General features: G+C 39.5%; 2 protein-coding genes across 3 annotated transcripts; one reads left to right on the forward strand and one right to left on the reverse strand.

Moving 5' to 3' along the window:
- The first annotated feature begins 709 nt into the window (after positions 1–709).
- Positions 710–13,793, forward strand: LOC131425807 (protein twisted gastrulation). 2 transcript variants are annotated; one of them, XM_058588005.1, is made up of 4 exons: positions 710–870; positions 1,831–2,275; positions 12,999–13,140; positions 13,214–13,793. In XM_058588005.1, exons 2-4 carry the CDS (start codon positions 1,846–1,848, stop codon positions 13,404–13,406), a joined length of 765 nt encoding a protein of 254 aa, XP_058443988.1. In that variant the 5' UTR covers positions 710–870; positions 1,831–1,845; the 3' UTR covers positions 13,407–13,793. The 2 variants fall into 2 exon arrangements, with proteins under 2 accessions (XP_058443988.1, XP_058443989.1); XM_058588006.1 differs by lacking the exon at positions 710–870 and adding an exon at positions 1,477–1,630.
- A 3,629-nt stretch (positions 13,794–17,422) lies between these two features.
- LOC131425808 (transient receptor potential cation channel protein painless-like) lies at positions 17,423–21,673 on the reverse strand. The gene is made up of 4 exons (XM_058588008.1): positions 21,317–21,673; positions 21,175–21,239; positions 20,375–20,653; positions 17,423–20,312 (listed from the first exon to the last, which is right to left on the reverse strand). The coding sequence occupies exons 1-4, from the start codon at positions 21,348–21,350 to the stop codon at positions 17,448–17,450; spliced, it is 3,243 nt and encodes a 1,080-aa protein (XP_058443991.1). The 5' UTR covers positions 21,351–21,673; the 3' UTR covers positions 17,423–17,447.
- Positions 21,674–25,479: the final 3,806 nt, after the last annotated feature.

Genomic DNA, 25,479 nt, shown 5'->3' on the forward strand with positions numbered 1-25,479 from the left:
TGTCGGAAAATAACCGATCTGTCAAAAATAACCAGCTCTTTCGAGCAGGGTTATTTTTGACAACATCAAAATAACCGCTCGAGTGTCAGGGTCAGATTTCAACCAAAAGTTAAAATTATCCGCGAAATGGTTCCCAGCCTCAGTTTACTTTTAGTTATCAAATCGCGAATTTATCATCATCCAATCAAAATGGGGAAATTGTCTAAGGAATCGTGTGTTCCGAGTGTAATCAAAGCTGATATGATATCTTTGACCTGATGTAAACAAGTATTTCATCGATGAATTTTTAATTTGTGCTTGAAATTTTGACCACAGTATTCTGCTTCGTTGCCACTGTTCCACATTTTACCTATGTTCTCGTTGGGTAGTCCATTCTTATGTTTGTGCGTACTCAAAAGTGATATCCCGTTGTTACCGTCGCCGGATAAAATTCCATTCATGATTCTAGGAATCATTCTGCACTACGGCAATACACAAAAAAGGATCGTAACATACGGAAACAGACACACTGCAAGTGGCGCCTCGCGATGTTCTCTAGCACGTGTGAGGGATGTTCTCACGAGCCTCGGTTGCGAATCGGGAGGAGCATTCCGAACTGCTTAATTTCTACCTGAGCGGTGTGAGCGAGAGCGAACGGGAGAGGCGCGCGCATCAGAATGAGCACCAAGCGGTGGCGAAGTGAATGATCGTCTATGTGATGTAAACCAGCACACACCGGAGGAGACAAACGATCGCTGACCACCGTGAAGACAAGTTGAGCTGGAAGTGAAGTTCGCGAGTGTTTTTTGTAATTTGGACTTCAGGTTTTTCCACTTCTGTCAGAGTTGCTTTGTGGAGGAAAGATTTTCCAGAAAGGTGTACAGTGCGCAGGTGAGCGTTTCAACACAACGGCCTCGATCAGGATCGGTTCTTTTTAGCGGAGATACGTTGTTTGAATGTCGTGTGAGATTGTTTTCAGCATCGAATGGTTCCGGTCTAGTGTACAGGATCAGTTTCGGTCTTCCGTTTGAAGGAAAGGAATTTTTGACTTTTGCTTTGCGTATACGCGTGAGAGTGCTTGAGACGACACAGTGAGTATGTGTGTGTGTTGGTGCTATCTGCCTGGTCTATTGGCTGGACACCTATACCTACACTTCAGTAGAACCGATCAATTTTCGATAGACGAACAAAACAGCTCGTTTAACACACATACCAGCAGCTGATTGGATGAGGGAATGATCCTACCAGGCTAGGAGAAAATGATCATGGTTGATATTTGGTGTCACAGTTTTTGCGTTGCAAATAATTTGAAGTGAATAATTTTGTAAACAAATGCTTTCACCTATTGCACCAACATCAAAAACAATAAAAAAAACTATACAAACTTTTTGTTTGGTCATAGTATTTGAAAAGTTTGCTAGGCTGTCACACCAAAGCATGCAGACGATTTGTATTTCTATATTGGAAAACAATCTCTGTATTGGTGTTGTTTATTGAACCCTCGGCACACCAACCCTTCGACGTTGCGCTCATCTGCCGTAATTCACCGTAATGCGCAAGTTGATTTGTTTACATACTAATTACACCCGGACAAGTGGAAACTATTTTCTCAAGATTGCATGAAGGCATCTATCGACATTTGTGACATAAGGTATATAAAATGAACCATAAAATTTTTGCCGTTCGGTTTGTATGGTTTCGTTAAGATCGGTGACCTTGGAGACTAGTGATCGCGTGAGACTGACAGGAGACAAGTGACTCCATACACACTGCAATGCAGCGTTACAATGATTTGCTTATCGACTTCCGTGGATCAAGCAGACACTTCTAAACTAAATTATTTAATTACAGATCTCGAACTAACCCATGATGGTGGAGAGTAGAAAGGCTCTGCTGGTTGTCCTGGGCACCGCTCTGGGTTTCTTGTGTTTGGCTCAATTTGCGTATTCCTGCAACGAAATGGTTTGTGCCAGTATTGTATCGAAGTGTATGCTGACGCAGAGCTGCAAGTGCGACATGAAGAATTGTTCCTGTTGCAAAGAATGTTCCGAGTGTTTGAGCTATCTGTACACCGAGTGCTGCAGTTGTTTGGAAATGTGCCCGAAACCAAATGAAACGACCAATGAGCTTAGCAAACAGTCACACGTGGAAGAGCTGGAGGGATTCCCGAATTTGTTCAACGTACTCACTTCGGAGGAGGATCTAGAGGAACGGTGGAAGATTTTTACGTTCCCGCTGGACTTCGACGCCGCATTGTACGGAACGAACGCGGAAAGCGGAATGAAGTATCTGATGCGTAAGTATGAGTACTTGAAACAGAAGAGTTGATTGATTAATATGGTGTATGGTACAAAATGAATAACCAATAACATTCGAAAAAAGTCGATTCTAAAAAAAAATATCTAAGATCAGACTCTGAAAAGTGCACAGAAAAAAATCGACTTACTTTTTTCAGTATATTTCAATATTTTTTTTCGAAAACATTGAGTAAACCATGCGACAGTGAAAGTTCCGTTTATTAAGCTCACTTCAACTAGTGGACCGAATTAGCATTAACAGTGGAGACCCGAAGTTTCAAAATGTTCTTTTGAAGCAACATGTTTACCCAGTGAAATTTGTCGACCCGCATAAGTCCGATCATCGGTCCGATTATCGGACCGATTGAGCACGATATAGGGCCGATCGTAGCGCTTCGATCGGCCCGTCATCGGACAATTCTGCACCATTTGCATCAACCGCGCTGACCTAAAAAAGCTTCATTTTTACAGTATGTATCGCTAGAGAAACAGAGCGAAGGAATATCAAACAAGACATTTTCGAGTCGACGTCTTCCCGATAGGGTGAGAGAGATTGTTAAACATTTGTATCGATCATAGAGGCTTTAACCTTAAGGTAATTCGCCTGTTAGGCCCAGAAAAACTCTGGCCCTAAATTCGGGGTTTGAAATCCAACCCCGATATATTCCATCCCCCAAGTATCAGTCATCCGCTCTCTGCTTTGGTATATCTTCATTCTTTTGTTCTACCGATGCACTATGTAAGCTCGAAATGCAATCAAAAGCTTTCGTGCACGATGCGTCCGATGTTCGGATTTACTGGGTAGGAATGCAAAATGGGATGAAAAGGACTATTAGGTCGAATAATGTTGTTTCTAAAAACCAAGGAATCCTCTGCATTCCAAATGTGCCACTTGAGCCAATTAGTTCTGAAGCCGCATCTGCAGAAATGAGAATTTATTCCTCGGAGCTATGTCACGTTTGGATAATGTGTATTCTCTCTGTTAGGTTGCTGTCAGAGTGAAAGCGTCACGCGATGCGTCTAGGCGCGCGTGCGAGCTAGTTGCATTTGATCAAAGCAAACCTGTCAGAGTGAATGCGATGCGATAACAGTACATTGCATTGAATCGCTTCGCTTCGCATCGCGTTCCGCGTTCACTCTGACATTAACCTTAGGCAAAGACATCATATTAACAAGATATCCAGCTCTCACATTTCCCGAACAAATCATTGGCAACATCCTTTTTTGCGAGCATGTCGCCCCCAGACGAGCCCGCATCGAATCTTATACATAGAAGTAGGGGAGAAAAATGTCAAATTCGTGCGCGCCAAAATAGCAGGGTTGCGCACCCATACAATTGACATGATATGTTGAATGTGATGCCGTGCGATGGCGTTGCTGAACTGAAGATTGACTTCGCTCCAAGCTGACAGGGTCTGCCTTAGGTCAGTCCCTAGTCGCTCATATGAACACTAAATCAAGCAAAAAGTTGCGTTTACGAATGTGAGACCAATTGGTGTCATCCGGTGGATACGTTTTAGCTTTCAATGTTATTATTGAACTTTGTTACAGAAGGCTTAGAATATGCATCAGAAACTTAAAAGAATAATTTTTGTGAAGGTGGAAATGAATTTCTTTCGATTTATTCATCGTCTCTCTAAATGATGGTTTGAAATCGGCCATAATTTTTTACCGGCAACTGACATAACTTTTAAGTAGACAAATTTAGGAGGAATTTTCTCCTTTTGGTTTCGTCGTTCTGAATGACAGCTAGTTCAGAGGATTTTTCTCGTTTTTATGTTTTTATGTACACGTTCTTGAAATGAATATTTTTCTAAACACCAAAAAAATTAGAATTTCACAGGTGACCTAATCACTCATACGATGTAATTCATAAAGACCTAATTTGTCAAATGACGGAAAATCTCATTTGTAATCACTTAATGTTTTTTTCTCTCCATAAATACGTTTATTTCTTAAGGCAGTTTACATAAGTTTTTCTTCGCCGTAGCATCACTTTTACATAATATTCTTATCCTAATTTAATTCTAACATAGTCACAACGTTTTGAATTTATTAAAACATATTCTCTTATAGCTTAAATATCATCTTAGGTAACTCGTCATTAATTATGAAATCTACTCGGACATATTATTTGAACCAAACGATTAACTTCTATAAATTATAAAATAAGCTGTTATTTTCAGACATTTTGTTGATAATTTCATGTTTCGAGTTTGTTTGTATCATTACATAATTTTTATTCTAATTTAGCTATTGGTTGAACTCATGGACGCAGCTGGGATCAGAACTAAGTCTTAAAAGGGGCCTTTATTAAATTGAAACTCCAATTTTCTTTATGAAATGATAAATAAGTTTCATGTATGAAAGGTCACGACAAGCAAGAATGTCTCGAACTGGGATATTGGATAGTTTACCTTGGGTACGCAAAGAATTTATTAGTTGAGATCTGACATCACGATACTCCACGCATGTCCAAACGACATGATCAATATCCCGATAACCTTCTCCGCAAGCACAATGATTAGTCTCGGAGAGCCCAATTCGAAGGAGATGTGCATCTAACGTGTAGTGATTGGACATGAGTCTGGACATCACACGAATGAAATCCCTACTCACATCCAGTCCCCTGAACCATGCCTTTGTCGATATTTTCGGAATAATTGAGTGCATCCACCGACCCAGATCATCTCTATCCCAAGATGCTTGCCAGCTGGCAAGTGTTCTTTGGCGAGACGAACTATAGAATTCGTTGAAAGCAATCGGTCGCTCATAAATTTCACCCTCAATAGCACCACGTTTGGCTAAATTATCGGCTCTTTCATTGCCTGGAATGGAGCAATGAGCCGGGACCCAGACTATAGTGATTAGATAATTATTATTCAATATGTCGTTCAGACACTGTTTTATTTTACCCAAGAAAAACGGTTCATTTTTGCCAGAAGCGATTGAGCGAATGGCTTCAATTGCACTCAGACTATCTGTGAAGAGGAAATAATGGTTTGGAGATAATGTGACGATTACACTCAAACTATAATGAACTGCTGCTAGCTCTGCTATATAAACAGATGCAGGTTCTTGAAGCCTAAATGAGGCCGAAACATTATTGTTGAACATACCAAACCCTGTCGCTTCTTCAATTCGCGATCCGTCCGTGTAAAACATTTTCTCAGAGTCAATATGCCTGAACTTACTTGAAAATATTTTTGGGATTTCCGTCGAGCGTAGATGATCCGGGATTCCACGCACTTCGCGCTGCATGGATGTATCGAAAAATAAAGTTGAGTCAGGGACATTTAGGAGGCTGACACGGATAGGAATATATCTTGAAGGGTTGATTTCCTGTGACATATGGTTAAAATATACCGTCATGAATTTTGTTTGAGATCGAAGCTCGACTAGTCGTTCGAAATTATTAATTACCATGGGATTCAGCACCTCACATCTTATTAGCAGGCGTGATGAAAGCTCCCAAAATCGATCTTTTAATGGAAGAACTCCCGCCAGAACTTCAAGACTCATTGTATGTGTCGAATGCATGCACCCTAAAGCAATTCGCAAACAACGATACTGAATTCGCTCCAGTTTGATAATATGAGAGTTTGCAGCGGAACGAAAGCAAACGCATCCATATTCCATCACTGAAAGTATCGTTGTCTGATACAATTTTATTAGATCTTCCGGATGAGCACCCCACCAAGATCCTGTTATTGTTCGAAGAAAATTTACTCTTTGTTGGCATTTTGTTATCAGAAACCTAATGTGTCCTCCCCACGTGCATTTGGAATCGAACCACACCCCGAGGTATTTAAAAGTTAAAACCTGTTGGATCATTCTTCCCATCATATGGAGCTGAAGCTGCGCGGGATCATGCTTTCTTGAAAAGACGACTAACTCTGTTTTCTCCGCAGAGAATTCGATACCAAGATGAACAGCCCAAACGGACAAGTTATCTAAGGTATCTTGCAATGGTTTATGCAGATCAATAGCTTTGGGCCCAGTAACTGAAACCACGCCATCATCTGCCAATTGCCTTAGTGTACATGGGGTTACTAGACAGCTGTCAATGTCATTCACGTAAAAATTATAGAGGAGCGGACTGAGGCATGAGCCTTGCGGGAGACCCATGTAGCTAATTCTGAATGTTGCCAAATCGCCATGTGAAAAATACATGCACTTCTCTGACAAAAGGTTGTGCAAATAATTATTTATAATCGCTGGAAGTCCATGTTGGTGGAGCTTGTCTGAAAGAACATCAATGGAAACTGAATCAAATGCTCCTTTAATGTCTAAAAATACAGATGCCATTTGTTGCTTTTGAGCGAAGGCAATTTGGATGTCAGACGAAAGTAATGCAAGGCAATCATTCGTCCCTTTATTTCTACGGAAGCCAAACTGAGTATCTGACAACAAACCGTTCGTCTCGACCCAAGTGTCGAGACGTCGTAGAATAATTTTTTCGAACAATTTTCTGATGCAGGACAACATCGCAATGGGTCTATATGAGTTGTGATTGGAAGCTGGTTTCCCCGGCTTTTGAATGGCGATAACTTTCACTTGTCTCCAGTCAGGCGGAACAATATTTTGCTCAAGAAACTTGTTGAACAATTCCAACAAACGTCTTTTTGCGAGGTCGGGCAGATTCTTCACCAAGTTGAATTTAATTCTGTCCAACCCAGGGGCGTTATTGTTACAAGACAAGAGTGCTATAGAAAATTCCATCATTGAAAATGGGTTATTAATAAAACCATTATTTGGAGGAGATTCCCGTATAATGCTTTGCGTAGGAACAGAATCTGGGCAAACTTTCCTAGCAAAGTCAAATATCCATCGGTTCGAGTATTCATCACTCTCATTGCCCACGTTACGATTCCTCATTCGTCTGGCCGTATTCCAAAGAGTGCTCATTGAGGTTTCTCTTGACAAACCTTCGACAAAATGTCTCCAATAGCTACATTTTTTGGCTCGAAGTATGCTCTTGTACTTGGTTTCTAAAACCATAAGTTTTTCAAAATTCTGAGGAGTTCCTCCTCCCCGTTTTAGAAACGTCTTGCAAGCATTTTGTTTTGCGAGTTTAGCCTCTGAGCACTCTTTGTCCCACCAGGGGTTGGGAGGCCTTCTGTTAGTCGTGGGCCCAGGAAAGCGTTTAGTTTGGGATTGTTCTGCTGCCTCCAGAATCGAACAAATGAGGAAGTCATATTCTTCAACTGGAGGGAGCTCTTCCATTGAATTCAAAATACTAGAGATTCTACTTTGGTATTTAATCCAGTCGATATTTTTTGTCAAATCATATGGAATACTAGCTGAATTAGCAATACATTTGTTACAGCTAATTGAGATGATGATTGGTAAATGATCGCTACCGTGTAAATCAGGCAAAATTTTCCAGGTGCAATCTAGTCGAATTGATGTTGAGCAAAGAGATAGATCTAATGCACTTGGGCGTGCAGGAGGTCTTGGGATCCGTGTCATGCTACCCATATTTAATACCGTCATGCTAAAATTGTCACAAATGTTTTGTATTAAAGATGATCTGCTATCATTGTAAACGGAACCCCACATCATTCCGTGCGAATTTAAATCCCCCAGAATCAATCGTGGAGCAGGAAGGGCTTCAACCATTTCATTAAGCTGTCGCTGTCCAACTTGTGCTTTTGGAGGAATATAAACCGAAGCTATGCAAATATCTTTGCCTTTAATGTTTATTTGGCAAGCAACAACTTCTATACTAGAAGTTGAAGGGATGTTTAATCTATAAAAGGAACAGCATTTCTTAATTCCCAAAAGCACTCCACCATACGGAGAGTCTCTATCGAGACGTATAATGTTAAAATCATTGAAATTTAAAGCTATGTTTGAAGTAAGCCATGTTTCGCATAAAGCAAATACATCACATTTTTGACTATGCAATAAAATTTTAAATGAATCAAGTTTTGGCATGATGCTTCGACAATTCTACTGCAGGACAGTGATTGTATCATTTGCGGCGGGTGATAAATTATCCATCAAAAGATACAAAACCTGAGACAATTGGCCATTGAGCTGATAACTGCTTCAAAAAATTTCTAGCTATTGGAAGGAATGCCATTATGAGGGTCTTTAAGGGTTCAGATATATTGAATGCTGAGAAAATCCATTCAACAATTTCCGAAAACTTCAGTAATCCTGTTGGTGGCTGTGAAATGGAGCCCACAGGATTATTACCTTTTTCTGTGCTAGATCCTGGATTGGTTTGTGAATTTGACAAACCAGGAGGCACAGTCTTTGGCTTTGACTTTTTTTGTTTAACACGGGGATCTTTTTTTGAAGATGAAACTTTAGGTGTCTTTTTTGGTAATTTGGAAGAAGACTTCTTTCTCTTAACTGACCCTTGGGTAGTGATAAACGAATTACCTTCACTATTTTCGTCAGAGTCAGAGTCCTCTGTTTCCTCTAGATTTGAAAACCCGTTTTCGGTTTCCAAAGGGGGGACATCAATGACCGTTTTAAGCATTTCTGCATATGTGCGCTTAGACCGTGCTTTTAAAGAAAGCTTAATTTTGTCTTTGTGCACTTTAAATGCAGTGCATACTGAAATATCCTCATGAGGACTTTCCCCACAATAAATACATTTTTCAATTTCCTTGTTGCAATCATTATCTTTATGAGGTCCTTCACACTTAATACATTTTGGTTTATTGCTACAGTAAGTAGCTGTGTGTCCGAATTTTTTGCAGTTCGTACAATTCATTACATTTGGAACAAAAAGCCGAACAGGGAGGCGAATTTTATCGACATAGACATGGGACGGCAACGCAGATCCGGCAAATGTCACTCGAAACGAGTCTGATGGGCGATAAACTTTTTTTCCCTCTTCATAAACTACTGAGTACAGTTGTTTGCACTCCAGTATTTTCACACCCTCAAGCATAGAGTTCTTGAAACGACCAACACCATGCTTGAGTAAATCATCTACCGAAAGACTCGCTTCGGTAACAACACCGTCAATTTCGACATCTTTGGAGGGTATGTAAACTTTATACTCTTTAATGAAATGTTCCGAAGAGACAATATCATTCGCGTGTTTCAAATTATTTACCACAACACGAATTTTATCGTTATTTACTTTTATGATCTCTTTGATTGAAGAGTATCGTGATGTCAAACCTTTAGAAATTTGGTAAATGTTTAATGGCTTTGATATACGTCTAAAAAAGACTATCCAAGGCCCAGAAGAGCTCTCCTGATATTTTTTCGTTCGTGGGGGTATAGGGTTCATGCTAGGATTTACGTCCATGGATTCATCCATCACATTAAAATTTTTAATCAAACTTTAAAATAAAAAATGAAACCAACACTACACAGTACTCAATCAAAAGGAAAAGAAAAAACTTCTACCTTGAAATTGTTGTCTATCTCCGTTGCACTGCCGTGTAGATCCTCGTTGCTCTAGATGTTCTTGTTGGTTGCTGATTGTTGGATGTGATGCTACTGCTACCTGACATCCAGCACCACTCGATTTCCGATTTACTTTTGTCTTCGCCAGCTGCAACCAGCGCAGGTCACCGGTGTATACCTGCGTGTTGTATGGCAGTGGAAAGACCGAGTTGTCTTGTCTCCTTCTTCCTTGTGCTCCGCACCGATGTGCTTCTGCACCGAAGTGCCTTCGCACCGGTGTGCCTTTGCACTCTCCTGCTTCTGTGTGCCTTTGCACTCTTCTTCTTCGATGTGCCTTTGCACTCTCCTGCTCAGCACTTGTGGCTGTATATTGTGGCCTGGGTAGAGCTTGGGAAACGCCCTTTGTTGTTTCCTTCACCAGCTTGGCCCAGCACTAGGGCTCTCTTATGCAGCACGACTATACGTTTTAACGGCTGCTGCCAACAGGTCTCTACCTGTAGTTCAACCGTTGTCGTATTTAACGCGTGTAAACTAACCAGCGTTATTAAACTGTACGCTTCTATACACAACCTTCTCGGTTGAACGGCTATTACTGAATGGTCACTTAATGTTAGATGAGCTTGAATTTTACTAGTTTCGACTGTAACTTGCGTTCTGCTAGTAGGCGCGATTGTATGAAATTAAATGCACCTTTTACCAGCCAAGCAGATGCATGCTTCTGTGGCTCGGTCGATTAACAGACTCTCAGTATTCTTTTTTTTTTTTATTTCAATGAATTTAATGTATGGAGTTTTAGACACAATATTAAATGTTCTTCCACGTAAATTTATGTGCATCTAATAAGATATAAAATCACAGGGTTTTTTTTTTTAAATGTGTATTCATCACCATGTAATTTCGGAACAAAAAGTATAATCCAAATAGAAGTCAGTATTGTTATACGAGTATGTGCGACCTTTAATTTGAATCTGAGTTTGTAAAAATCGGTCCATCCATCCGTAAACAAGAACATTAAGTGCTTATTTTTTGCAACCGAAAGTCGGATCCGGATCAAATTTAAAAGCATTTTATGAAAAAGTATGGTTTTTCATAAGAATCTTAGATTGTGAAAATCGGTTCAGCCATCTCTGAGAAAATCAAAAGTCAAAAGTTTCTATGTAAGAAAGACAAAAACAATAGCTTAGCCGAACACTTTCAATGAAAAAAAAGGGAAAATGCAGTGAATTTGGCTCACCAGCTAAAATAAAATGAATTAAAGCTAACATTGAGCAAAAACATCATATAAACAAGCGCTCACATCATTGATAACATCTTTTTTTTGCGAACATGGTACCCTCAGGCGAGTCTGCATCGAATCTCGTACTGAGAAATGTCAAATTCGTGCGCACTAGAATAGCAGCACTGCGCTCCCATAAAATTGACATGATGTGTTGAATGTGATGCCGTGCGATGGCGTTGCTGAACTGAAGATTGTTTTACTCCAAGCTGACAGGATCGGCATTGGGTCAATGAAACTCAACAGCTGTCTAAATGTAATTAACTATTGAGAACCTCTCCAGAACTGTTGAGAACCTCTTTAGCCAATATTCAGTTACTGAACCGAACTATAATTCGGCTGGAATTTTTCAAAATAAGGTCATTTTGTAATTGGTACCACAGTCTCATTATTCTGTTGTCATTCAAGTTTTGCATTTCTTAGCATACAGCTCGGATTTATATTGTGTTAGATTTTTGGTAAATTTAGATTGCTTCAATATAATTAAAAAAACTCTGAACAGTCATTAATAATATTTGATTATATTTCGAAATCACCAGAGAATTGTTTTCCGTGTTTTATTTTATCAATCTTTTTTCATTAGAGTTTTTATCGTGACGTCAGAAATGAACAAGCATTTATCCTTAACAGTTCAGTGGAACTGTTTACAAACAAGCTTGAACAAAATCGAGGAACACATCTCGAACAGTCAGACAAACAAAAAAATCTGTTTACAAACAGTACCGCTGAACTGTCAAAATGTGTTCATCCGATTTAGGTTAGCAGTGACGGCAAAGAACCTAATTAGGTTTTGCACGATGACGACACAAATGAACTGCCGATGAATCAAGTTTATTTTTGACAGTTGCCGTGTACTTGTTTTGCTTTGCGACTGCAAGTTAAAAATTGAAAAAATGAATAAAAAGTGCCTGTTAAAAACGTATTCCACAGTGAAAATAACTAAAAAGATTTCCCTGTATGTGTTTCCAGCATCAAGGAGCGATATATGTATAAATCTGTTGAGTGTGAGGCGACTTGCAATTTCTACATTCGAACGATGAACTTCTGATGAACTTTTAAACTGTAAACAAGTACACGTCGACTGTCAAAAAAAGTTCATTCTGTTCATTTTTGTGAGGTTATGTCATGTTCGTGCAAAACCTAACTGTCAAAATTAATTCATTTTGTTCATTTTTGTGAGGTTATGTCATGTTCGTGCAAAACCTAATAAAGTGCATACAGAAAGTGATACTCCTTTGTTACGTGCTCTGTTAGTGGAGGCAAGAAAATTTATTCATTTATGTCAAAGCACGTTTCTACCGCTCAATTTTCTTAGTGATGGCTGAACCGATTTTCACAAGTTTAGGCTCGTTTGAAAGCTACTATTTGGCCATTGATCCAGTTCGAAGATCAAATGGCTGTTACTTTCGTATCCGGAGTTATAATGGCATAAGTGACGTAATCGACTAACTACACTTTTCTCATTGGCTCAAACTTCTCAAAGATAATCAACGAATTTCGATAAACTAAGGCTTATTTCAAAGCTGCAACGTGGTCTCTGATCAAGTTTGGAAAATTATATCGAACATTCTCGATTCGGAAGATGTAATCTATTATATGGCTTAACCGACAAACGTAATTCATCATAATTATTCCATCAAGTGAATGTGCTACCACGAGTGTGGACCACGAAAAAGAAACTCTCTAATGTTATCGATTAATTTGGTGGACCTATACTCCAAGAAGGTTTTGGATGAACTTTACACTATTACACTACAGAACTTTTACAGACATTAGCACAGTATGTCAATTTGCTGAATATTGTACTACGAGCACATACCGCACTCAAAAGCCATGCAAAAGCCACCAGTGACGCGTTTATATACTGATTTGTTTTATTCAAAGAATTCTTGGATACCACTGATTTGTACTAGATTCTATGAAACCAAACAATTTCGTAGTGTACATTTTATAATATTCAATTCACTGAAGCATGTTGGCTTGTTTTGCAGATAGCTAACTCTATATAAATAAGTCGTTACTTGTTTGTTTAACTAACTTATTTTTGTGACATTTGTTTTAATTTGTAGACTCCAGCGATAACGATTTGAAGCCTCGTTTCGAGGATCCATCGAAGATAACGGTCAACTGCACGGTCGCTTATATGGCCCAGTGCATGTCCTGGAATAAGTGCAAGGAAAGTTGTATCACCATGGGATCTTCCAGCTATCGGTAATTGAGTTCATTCGAGTTGGCCCACTCTCGTGAGGTATTACTTACCCGCCGTTTTCCTTTATTTTTCTAGATGGTTCCATGATGGATGCTGTGAGTGTGTCGGACAGACGTGTATCAACTATGGTATCAATGATTCCCGCTGTCGGGAGTGCCCGGAGAATAAGGACCAGGATTTGGACGATATACCGAATGAGGATGAGCTGGATTATGGTGACGGGGTCGGACCGTTGGACAACGGTGCTGTTGAGTCCACCAATATCTGAATTTCTTCGGTGTGGGCTCTGGCGGTGACAGTGGCGATTGTACTGATTGGAGCAGGAGCATAGGAAATGATTTGCAGGAAACGAGGGTCACTTCTGGGAGTCTGGTAAAATGTGCCTTATTAGAGAAGTTATTTCTTGATGAAATTGGGAAGCGTCTTTCGGAACAAATCGATATTCTTCCAAATGTGTATTAAAGAAGAAAAAAAAGTATTCTGAATGTACTTGAGTGAACGTATTATAGCTAAACAGTGAAAGTCTACATTTTTTTGGATTTCATTTTAGGCGATGTTTGTTGTTTTTTTACACAATTCTTGCCTTAATTTTTGCATAAGCCGAGCAAATTAACAATTGCTACATAACAAATATTAATATTTAAGTACATTTTGTAAAATAAATTTTAAGCTATACATCTGTACATTGCATTTTTTCTTATGAAGATATGAATAAGCTTTACTATAATAGTTTACTTCCAAATCAATTCTTAATCATCATATTACTTAATTTTATTTGTGTGAATTTAGGTTATTCTCCATTGTCACGTATCATTTGTGTGTTTAAGCGCGATCCGGTAAAGATATAGAGATTCAGAAATAGTCGAAACAAAAGATTTTACTCAACAAACGACACTGTTTTATCCGCCTGCAACATATCTTTTTGAAATTTTCTTACTTTGCCGAATTTCGAGACAATTCAGAGGAATTCCATAAATTCAAAATTTGTCGAACCATACTTGTTCAAATTCTTATAATTCCGATGAATATTCCGAGGGATTTGGCAACAAGTTACTACCCAGCTATTTTTATTAACTAGACTTGGCAAAAATTCCTGTATTTTGTTTGCATTATTTCGAGCACTAACGAAGTATTTTTTACATTTGATTATTAAATATTGCTTGAAATGTTGACAGCGAATATGTAAAAGTAAGAATTTGAAACAGTTTTAATTTTTCTAACGCAGTTCCTCATTATTCCGTTCAATTCTACTTGGCAGCAGGCATTCCAAAAAATTGAATTTTAATTGCAATTATTTTAATAGCGTTTCAAAATACCCATTCCAGAAAGATTATACAAAACTATTACAACCACGTAATGTTGTCCCTCTTGTAAAGAAGGGTAAAGTAATCACTGGGATTTTCTATTTCGATTTATTTCGCTGATTCGATTCGCCACGTTTGGAAAAGTAAGAGTAATACTTCATCACCACAACGCACCGCAGGATTTTTAAGACATGTTTCACTGTTTGCATTTATCCGGGAACAGATTTGGGTCGAATGAGGTGATCGTCGCCTAAATTTTCATTTTTCTCATGTTGGGGAGTAATTTATGAATGCTTCTTCTTCATTTGATATATCTCGTTCTTTCTAGTCCGCGCACATAGGTTTTGCACAAACATGACATAAGTTCACAAAAATGAACAAAATGAGCGAATTTTGAACTATCAGTGGTTTGTTTATGTGTTCATTATAATTTGCATAGGTAAACAATCCACTGATAGTTGTCAAAAGATTAACTTGATTAATCGTGCAAAACCTAGTTGACTGAACTGGAAGTAAAGCAGGTGCATCATTCCGGTTGGTTCAGGTCCAGAGCCCAGTTCTAGTTCCAGTATCAAGATTGAATCAGTTGCGGGACGTTCGCAGAACTGGCCCTCTTCAAATAAGATCGATTGTGTCATACTGTTTGCTGGTCGTTTGCATTGGAGTAAAATACAACTAAAAGTGGACAACAATGGGGAACATCATGCAAGATTAGCCCTTTCTAATGGCTCCACATGTTATCTAAAGAACTGTTAAAATTACTTATTTGTTGAAATTTGCAAATCTGAGGTGAATATTACGAGTTTAGTGAAGGTTTACAGTCTGATAGATTCCAATTGGAAAATTTTCGCATTTCTTTCTCGGCTCTTTTTTAATTGGATTTTGTGTGGTTTAGTTGACTTCAGAGTGTGCAATTGATGTCAGATATTTTAGCTGGGTAATGTCATAGACATAACTGGAGGACGTGAATACGAATCAAGCTGACATACTTCTTTTACACGTTCGAATACAGATTGTAATGGTTCATCTGTACGACTTATTAATGACAAACACTTGACAATTGAATAACACGAAACAAATAGTTTTCGTATTCACGTCTTCTAGTCATGTCTGTGATATTACCCACCCGCCTTTTTACAGTAGATCTAACGCATATAAGTTTACATGTCTGATTGAAATTTGATTATGTTTGACATGTATTTCAATCATTCCTGTAAGGCAAGACCAGACCCTGCGAACAGTGCACAAAACAATATCCCTAACCTATTTTTCACGAATTACCGGAAATTTAATAATTTTTCGTAATAAAAAATAAACACAATTTTGATGAACAGCACTGTCCGGTTGCTATGAAATAGTCGTTATTGTACAACTATGTAAAAAAAAAATCATTTTTTTGATTCACGTTTTTTAAAATTTCAAATTATTTAGGAATATCCCAGCAGTCGGCTTCATTCAAAGTGATTCACTATATTACCAAGATCGGTTTAACCATTTTACGAATTGCGTTCTTATGAATTGTGTCATATTTGGACAGAACTGCAATATGTCACTATTAACTAGCAACTTTGCACGATGAAGATTGGAAAGCTTATGTCACAGGCTCTATAAATCACCATATAGTGAGTGTCCGAGAGTCGTCTGTCGATCTATCAGAACTTAAATTCTCTTGATATTATTATTGACGCTCATTGATTGCCGATGCGATTGATGTTTTCTTCATTTCTCCTGTCACAGCTTGATTACTATGTGACTAAATATTAATCAAACAGCATAAACATTGAATTATATTCATTTACACCAATAAACTCCGAAGTCCGATGACTTTTTGCAAAAACAATGAATTTTATCAATTTATGTTTATGTTAGCACTCTCATTGATTTTTTTTACTTCAACAGGGAATATGTGAAATAAAATTTCACTCAAAATTTGAGTGATAGTTACTCTATTTTTGGTACATGTACAAATAAAGTATTACTCAGTAAGTGAGTGGATTTTACCCAAATATCGTGTCCAGTGGAAGAACTAATTTTGAGTAACTTCGGAGTTACTCTAAATTAGAGTTGTTCTACATTTTCTGTAGATGAGTGAGATCTTACTCATTTTTGAGTAACTATTTTTAAGCGTGTACTTCTACTTTGTCATAGAACTATCGAGTAAATAAATAAATAAATCTCATTTCACAGTCACTTTCACCGTACCGATTACAGTTGACGATTTTAGTCAGCCTGTCAAGGTCATTTGACATGGCTGACAAATTGCAACTCTGTATGTGGATTTGCATGTCCAGTAAATTGCATTATTTTTATTTTCATTGTATAATTCCACAACACTAAACTACCGTCAACTGTCAAAAACTGATATGACATTTAAGCAAATTTCTTGCAATGTATGTGGAAGATTTTCATCCCGATTCGAAATATTCCCACCGAAAGTGATCCTTCCATTCTGTTTTAATAACTCTAACTCAATCGAATAACAGATTGAAAATCTTACAGTTCCAGTTTCTGCTCTATTATAGATCTTCCATATAGAACTTCTAGCTGCTGAATTTGCTCTTAGCCTTACCTAAACTTTCGACAAATGTGTAAAATATTTACGTCCGTCGCATAAGCCTACTGCGATTTCCGGAACAAGAAACTTGCTGCTACCCGCATACGCATGGCTGCCAGATGGCTGACTAAACGCTGTCAGATGGAAAAATATGGCTGGCAGACATTCTGGTGACCGATTGCCTCACCGCTGTCAGATATACAACTCAAACGATTCAACCGTATCCACCAGGATTTTTCCACATTGAAATCTTTGACATTTTCAGCGAAGGTGAGAAGATGAAAACGCTCGGCTAACTTAGATACAGGCGACTTTGTTTTGTCAAATTGGATTTGACAACCGTCACTGAATCAATGTTGCTAGCCGTCTGGTGACCATGGCTGCCCAGGTAACTCGAAGACGAACAAGTAAGACTACTACGAGCAAATTCAGGCGTTCAGGGAAACATGTTTTAAGGTTTTTTATTTTTCCTTTTATTTCTTTTAAATTTTCCTACGGCACATGCAACATCACCAATGGTTTCGAAATTTCCTTGCACTCTCGACGCAATCGCACCATGAACTGTTTGCTTTTTATGGAATAACTTCTTTTTGGGCGCTCCTTTTTGCACCGCATGCTTAGTTGAAGGTTTTCCACTGCATTTTGCTGTGACTGCATATTTCTTGCCAAGTAAATTTTGATGCATTACCAATTTGTTCAACATGCGATTCATTTTTTCCATTTCCACTCGAAGTTCTTCGAGTTTCATTTCCGTTTCCAGGGTAGTTTGCACGGGAGCATTATGAAGTTTTCCGCTGTCCAGAAACTCTTTCACGATAATGTTCTGATCAGCGATTCGCCACGCTTCGTCCATAATGTGGTCTTCAAGTGTTAAGAACAGTGGAAATTTTAGTAGTTTCAGATTTACAAAGAATCCTTCTGACCCTCGAACGAACCAAGCTCCCGGTATATTCGGAACAACTATCCATTCGGGTTTGGTAATCTTGGTATTACGTTTGCTCTTCTGTTGCTGAACAGCGGGTGGTTTGCTGATGTGCTGGACCAGAATTTTCCGGAACTCTTTAGGTTTCACGGCTATGAGGTAGGAATGTTTCTCGAAAAATGGACTAGGAAACAACCGTCGAATAACATCAAACGGAATGCTTCGCAGACCACGTTCGTATCGATCCAAAATAAATACCTTTCGGCCAATACTGATCAGTTCGGATTCGTCCTTGATGGCGGTGATATCACTGACTGCGAGGCCGTTGATAAGGTTAAGGATAACGATGGGGGCAAAAAATATGAACAATACGAACAGGATGATTTTTCCTCCACTGAAGTCCACTGCTGCGGCTTCGAACTCGCCAGTCGTCATAACTAGAGTCTTGAGAGCAGCGTTCGTAAAGGTGGTGAACTGGTTGAAGGAGTTATTCTCCTCCGTGATCACTATTGATGTTTGCGTTGTTTGATCGTTGTAGGACATGAAGAATCCGAAGGCGAATGCACTTAGAAGAGGTATGAAGAGTAGGAAACTTTTCAGAAAGTTGACCGAGACGGTTTTAAACATGTACATGTAAGTGGACAGGCTGTTGAACGGAAGCGAGCCTATGATGACGGTTAGTTGCATTGCGAAGGCTATGATGGTTAGCGAGGACAGGATCGAGTTGCATCCGTTGAACAGAACCCAAAGCATGCAGATTATGGTGACGATATCCAAATAATTTTCTAACGAAAGAAAGTAGTGGTATCGAAGGAACAATATTTGTATGATTTCTCTAAAGACCATGTAAATGGCGCCCATCAAGGATAGTACGGTAAGAATCGGTGACAAATCGCCACCGTCGCAGGCGTCTAGTGAATGCCAACCAAAACAAACGACGGTCGTTAGTGTGCAGATGAGATTGATGTAGCTCCATTTTGTCAACCTTAGCCATTTGACTAGAATGAATGTGTAGACTACAGGATGGAGCAGCAGACGTTTCAAGTCTTTCGATTTGGCAATTATCTTAACGGGATCAATTTCTGTTACCAGTGACTTATTCGCCCTGGGAGTTACATTGGAAGCCGATGCTTTCTCTACCAGCCGCCACTGGTCATGCTCGTTACGATCTTTGGGCGTTGACTTTTTTGCTGGTTGTTTCTTGAAAATGTACGGATCAAATCCATTTAGATTAAACCTAATCTCGTTCCTATCGAAGTATGATCGCTTCCTGTCAATCGATATACACTGATCGAAGTACATCTTCCAAAACTCATACCGGGCGTAGTCCAACGGGGTTACACCGTCCTTATTCCGAACACCCAGGAAAGCATATTTCTGCTGCAGCAGCTCAAGTGCAATATCGGAAAACCCAAACTTCAACGCACTATGTAAGGCAGTGTTCCCATTGTTGTCCGTGCGGGAAAGGTGAATTTTCTGATCTCTCGATAGCAAATCGGCACACTGCAGAACTCTAGCTCGCTCTTCCTCTCGATTGTAAAGTTCATGGGCCCGATTTAGAGTGATGACCAGAATGGGATCATCATTGATTAACACACGATCGGTTATTTGGGCCACTAACAGACTCAACGTTGTAACGTTCCCGGCTTCACAGGCCTTTTTCAGAAGCCCTTTTAACTCTAATCGGTATTTTAGCACCGGGGATTTATCATCCGTGTCTTTCCGATTACTTTGAGTTTTTTCAATCTGGAAAATGATTTTACTCGCTCGGTCTAATATTTTTCTTACACTAGATTCCAAGTCAAGTTCAACAGCCGTATGTAACAACAACCGGATAACTTCTGAAACATTATCCGGATTTACATTGAACTGGTCGAATTCCTCAGAGAATTTTTCCTCCTGATCAAATCTCAGGTATAACTCTAGCAGATCGGTGGTAACTCTGACAGGTAACCAGTCGTGATGGAAACCCACAACTCGTCTCTTCAGCTCGTTGGTTTTACCAACCGCAATGGCACTATTGCTTCGCTTCAGACATTCCTTAACGAACTCTTTGTTTTCCTTCGACTTGTTACGTATCAAAAACTCGAATGGAAGCTGTAATCGATCGCTGCAGATGTTGAAGTCTGCTCCATGTTCCAGAAGTATCCAGATACACCGACAGATATCCTCGGAATTGGTGGAAGCCGTGGCCACGTTCAATACTCGTTTCTTGAATTTCGGACTGTTCACAAGGATATCGTATTGTTCGCACAGCAGAAACAGGGGTGTTTTGCGCTGTTTATTGCGACAGTTTACCGCTAGATTCCCTTGCGACAATAGCCATTCTATAAAGTTAACGTTTCGAGCTTCGACGGCGTAATGCAGTGGAGTATTAAGGTCTTGAGCAATTTTCTGATTAAGAAAGAAAACATAAATTAGTATAGAACCAATAATGTGCGCTGAACATAGATTACTTCATTTACGGCATCAAATCGGGGTATGAAAACTTCCAGGAATGATTGATACTTGATGTTATTCTCCAACATTTTGGCAAATAAAGGTTGCAGGTTCGCATTGTAGAGAAAAGTTTTCGGTTCCGGAATAGTGGTGAGTGCGTCCCAGGTCTTCTGCTCTTCAATCAATTCCTGTAGAGTATTAATCCTTGGATCGTCCAACAGAGCTTGGAGTTTCGGTAAACTCTCTTCCCCTGACGGGTCGTCGATAATATTTCGTAGCTCTTCAAAGATAGATTTCTGTAAAGAGATGTAATGACGTTGTTAATATGACATCGGTTCTTATAGGATAATTGGATCAACTAGCTGATAAGGCCGAAACACATTGCTTATTCGTTTGTTATCAGCTCTGTACGCGATAACAACTGAACTGGTACTTGAGTAGCTGGTTTTACAAATTGGATAGCCCTCAATCATATCAACTTCACCTATCATCTCAAATAAGGAATTATTAGTAATTAGTATTAAATGAGTAAGATCTGCTATATCTGTTCAAGCAATTTGCTACAACGATAAAACCAAAGCCAGGATAAAATGAGGTGGCTCAACTTTTACTCTCTTCATTTTTGCGTGTTCAAACTATGTTCTGTTTTTGTTCTAACTGGATTTGATTCAATTTACATTCTCATCATAACGATTCTTTACTCATCGATTACCAAAACTAGTTTTAAACTTGGAGAACGAGTCAATTCCGGAAAGCAGATCAAGTGAACACGTCTTCCAGTTGTCATCGATACCTCAAATGAATTCAAATCACTTACTTGTAGATTCCGTCTTTCCAAACGCATCGAACGACGGCTTTCTTCGATTTTCAGACATGTTGCCTCTGCAAGAAAAAAAAAAGAAATGAAACCATGGATTCATATAAACAAATGATAACCAGAAGATGAATCATTTACTCACCGGTTGGCGCTTGATCGGTCTGCGTTGGAGCCATCAGAGCACGTACCACGTCGAATGATTGGATGTAGTAAATAATTATTAATTAAAAATGCTGCCGTCACATATTTATCGTTCCGGGAAAGGAGCCGAAAAATAAGCACCGGGAAACACGACAAAAATCCCAAGATAACTGATGTGGTTCGCGCGAGAGCGAGAACTGGTTTTTGAGTACATTCGCTGCGCGTCTTTTAGTAAAACCGATAGCCAATTGCGGCTCTGACTTAATGAATGGGGATTCCCACTGGGAATACTCTCGCACTTATCGTGAACGGAACGGGAGAGAAGAGAGAACACAGAAGCATATCACTTTCGATTCTATTTCTATCAAACTGTAGGAAATCTGCCGATATCAAAATGGACAAGATTATCAATAGAATGAATGAAATGAAAAAATAAAACTCCGAAGCAATTTTCTTCTAGAAATAAACCACATGGTTTCCAGTTTCATACTTGCGTATTATGGTGAAAGCTCAAAAGCTAATTCTGTCTGCCACTGTGTATGTGTGTTGACAATATGTAAAATTTCGAGACACGTGTGACCTGATTCGCATTGATAAGATGCTGTAACGGGTGGCAACTAAAATTTTGGAATTTTTTCGAGGCCTGTATGCTCAACAACAAACGAGCTCAGAAAGAACTAAGAGTGTGTATGTGTTAGCTCTCTTTCTCCTCTTTCTGCTAGTATTTTCTGTTTTGTTCATGCTTGCTCAGTTTTGCTCAAAATGCCGTCGAAACAAAAAGTATTTCACGAGCGCATTGTACAGTTCTACGAACTGCACAGAAATCTCGGCAAATAGTATACGGTACAACATTTTAAAAGTAAAAATGCTGCGGCTTCGACAGTTCAAAATATACTAAGATGCCCAACAACTGCTCGAAAGGAAGGTAGTGGAAGACCAGCCAAAATTATGGACGCAAAAGGACTTCGTTCTCTTTCTCGTGCCTTCAACAACAAGGATTCACTGAGTCAAAGGGATGCCGCAAAAAAGTTCAACTGTTCTCACCAGTACATCTGCAAAACATTGAAAAGACTCGGAATAAAGTACCGAAAGAAGACACGAGCCCCGGGATATACTGACGCACTGATTTCAACGCTGAATTCCCAATGCCGCTGGTTGATTAAAAATTTTTCCGTAGAAAGTTTTGTTTTGGAAAATCCCGAAAACGATCGATACTATTCAACGGATAGCTCTACTGTACATCCGAACATAAAATATTAGTTTAAACATAAGTTTGAACAGAAAGTGATGCTGGACATAGTCATTTCCGAGAAAGGCATTTCTAAGCCATTGTTCAAGCCATCTGGGTTGGCAATCAATCAAGATGTGTACCAGAACGAATGTTTGTAGAAAGTTTTGATCCCGTTTTTTCAAAAACATCATGCTGATGGACAATACGTGTTTTGGCTGGATAAAGCGTCATCGCATTGCGTCAAAAAACACAATCGTTCCTGAATACCCATTCGATCCCATTTGTACCCAAAAACCACAACCCGATAAATCTACCTCAGTGTCGCCTAATCGAAGATCGGGGTTTTGAGTTCCTTGGTGTACAAAAATAACTGGAGAGCCACGAATTGCCAACAGTTGATTGGTAGAATCAAGAGATGTATTCGCAAAGTTGATATGAAGGCCGTACAACGCTCCTGTTCCGACATCAAACGGAAGCTTCGCCGAACATCCGATTACGGACCGATTTCAAATGTTCACTAATTTTTTTCAACAATGAACAATGTATCTTTAATTTCAATAAATCAGATCTTCTCCAATATGTTTGTCTTTTTTTGACAGCTTGAGAAAGAAATTCCAAAATTTTAGTTGCCACCCGTTAGTTCTACCAGAGCGGTAAATAAGTAGACTGTACCTTTTCGTCATCTCTGTTCCATCATTTACCTGGTTATTTAAAAACCATTAATTAGCGAGAAAATTGATGCACATGTCTCGTGTTGCGTCTAACTGATATTTCTGAGCCACAGATCGACTATTCAGCAAATGAATGTTGTCGATGGGCTTAGGAGACCTTCTTAGGTCGATACACTTTTTTCTAGCGATTTTGATAGACGATAGCATCAATTTTAGATGTGGGAACGAATAATAGTTCGAGAGAGCCAAATCGAACGATGAAGGGGAAGCATTTGTCAACTTAATTCGTTGGTTGCGATGCTTTTGTGTGCCATTACATTGTATTTGATTGTATTTATTTATTTATTTGGAGCAGGAAAAAACCCAATGGAGCTGAAATAATAATCTCTCACTCCAGCAGGTATAAAACCTCCTCATCGTTTATATCAACAGATTACAACAATTCTACAGATACATGTATGTACTTAATACTGTCAATTAAAACTAACCCTAACTAACTAACTCTATAGTAATTAGATGACACTAAACCCATCTGGTAAACGATTGTGATTTTGCATTAAAACTAAAGAAGAAAAGAAATATGCTTTAAAATGGGTGGTAGAAGGAGGGAGTTTTGAATGAGAGTTGGCGAACGAAACGGGGTTAGGTTCGGCATGTAGATCTAATTAGTGTTCGAAAATATAGGAGAAGAACGATGAATAGCGGAGAAGAGTAGATACAACAGGATTAGTTACAACGAGCAAATTTATTAGATTTCAATGGAGATGGTGGAGAGAACGAAGGGATGGTCGAGCGGAAAGAATTATTGTCGCGGTTTGTATGCGCTCAAAACTATCGACGGTGCACAATACTCGTCGCACAGGAACGCTGGGACTCAATCTCGAGCAGGTACGTAGCGTTCGTACTGCAGAGGAATACGTGCAACAACTGGGGCTAGTGCTACCAAAGGAAGGCCAGCTTGGTGCGGCGGCTCTTGAAGACGGCTGGAGGAATATAAGGTCCGGTGTGAGTAGCACTGCTGCAACGGACGGCGAATGTCAGCAGTTGGTCGAAGATAAGAAAGCAGCAAGGGTGAGGATGCTGCAACACCGCGCGAGAGCGAACGAGGAACGATACAGACAGGCACGGAACAGACAGAACACGGTTTTCCGGAGAAAAAAGCGCTACCAGGAAGACCAAGATAGTGAAGCGATGGAACAGCTGTACCGAGCAAACGTTTGGTCAAAGCAACGATGGATAGTGTGATGGGCTACATCCGAGCATCTGGGACGCTCTCGAGTCCTTTAGAAACTCGGAGAGGGCTACGGCAAGGTGATGGACTCTCTTGTATATTATTCAATATTGCTTTGGAAGGTGTGATTCGATGAGCGAGGATCGACACGAGTGGCACGATCTGCCGAAAGTCCGTACAACTTTTTGGCTTCGCTGACGATATTGATATTGTAACACGTAACCTTGAGAAGATGATGGAAACATACATCGAACTGAAAACTAGGCTAGGCGTATCGGACTGGCCATAAATGCGTCAAAAACAAAATACATAAGAGGAAGAGGCGACACAAGCAGAGAAATTCAGAGACGTATTTTGGCAGGGAATCGTGCGTACTTTGGACGCAGAAAACCCTCCGATCGAGAAAAGTACGCCACCGCACGAAATTGACCATCTACAAAACGCTCATTAGACCGGTTGTTCTCTATGGCCACGAGACCGTAGAATGCTGTTGGCAGAGGACCAACGCGCCCCCAGTGTTTTCGAAAGAAAGGTACTGAGGACCATCTATGGCGGAGTGCAGATGGAAGACGGAACGTGGAGACGGCGTATGAATCACGAATTGCAACTGCTGCTAGGAGAACCACCCATCGTACGGACAGCTAAAATCGGACGTCTACGATGGGCTGGGCATGTCATAAGGATGTCGGACGTCAGTCGGTGTTGAACAGTCGTTCGCACCGCACGCGTATAGCTCTTGGCTCCTGGAATTTTTTTCTGGCTACCTAGAGTTTCATTGATTCAAGGCTTCAGTCTTTTTCAAGGCTACCTGAATCACTAACCAAGTGACTAAGTGATACAAAGAGTGATATTAGAGTGACTAAGTGATACAAAGAGTGATATTAGAGTGACTAAGAAATTCATCAGCCTTTTTTAAGGCTAGCTAGGAGTCTAATCGAAGACTAATTTAGCCTAGTTAATTTAATTTAAAATTTCATTAATTTAAAAAATGCCTGCGTCCAACCGGAAAGGCAACAAGCCTAAGGCTAAAA

Source organism: Malaya genurostris, chromosome 1 (genome assembly GCF_030247185.1).
Source record: "Malaya genurostris strain Urasoe2022 chromosome 1, Malgen_1.1, whole genome shotgun sequence".
NCBI classification, from domain to species: Eukaryota; Metazoa; Arthropoda; class Insecta; order Diptera; family Culicidae; genus Malaya; species Malaya genurostris.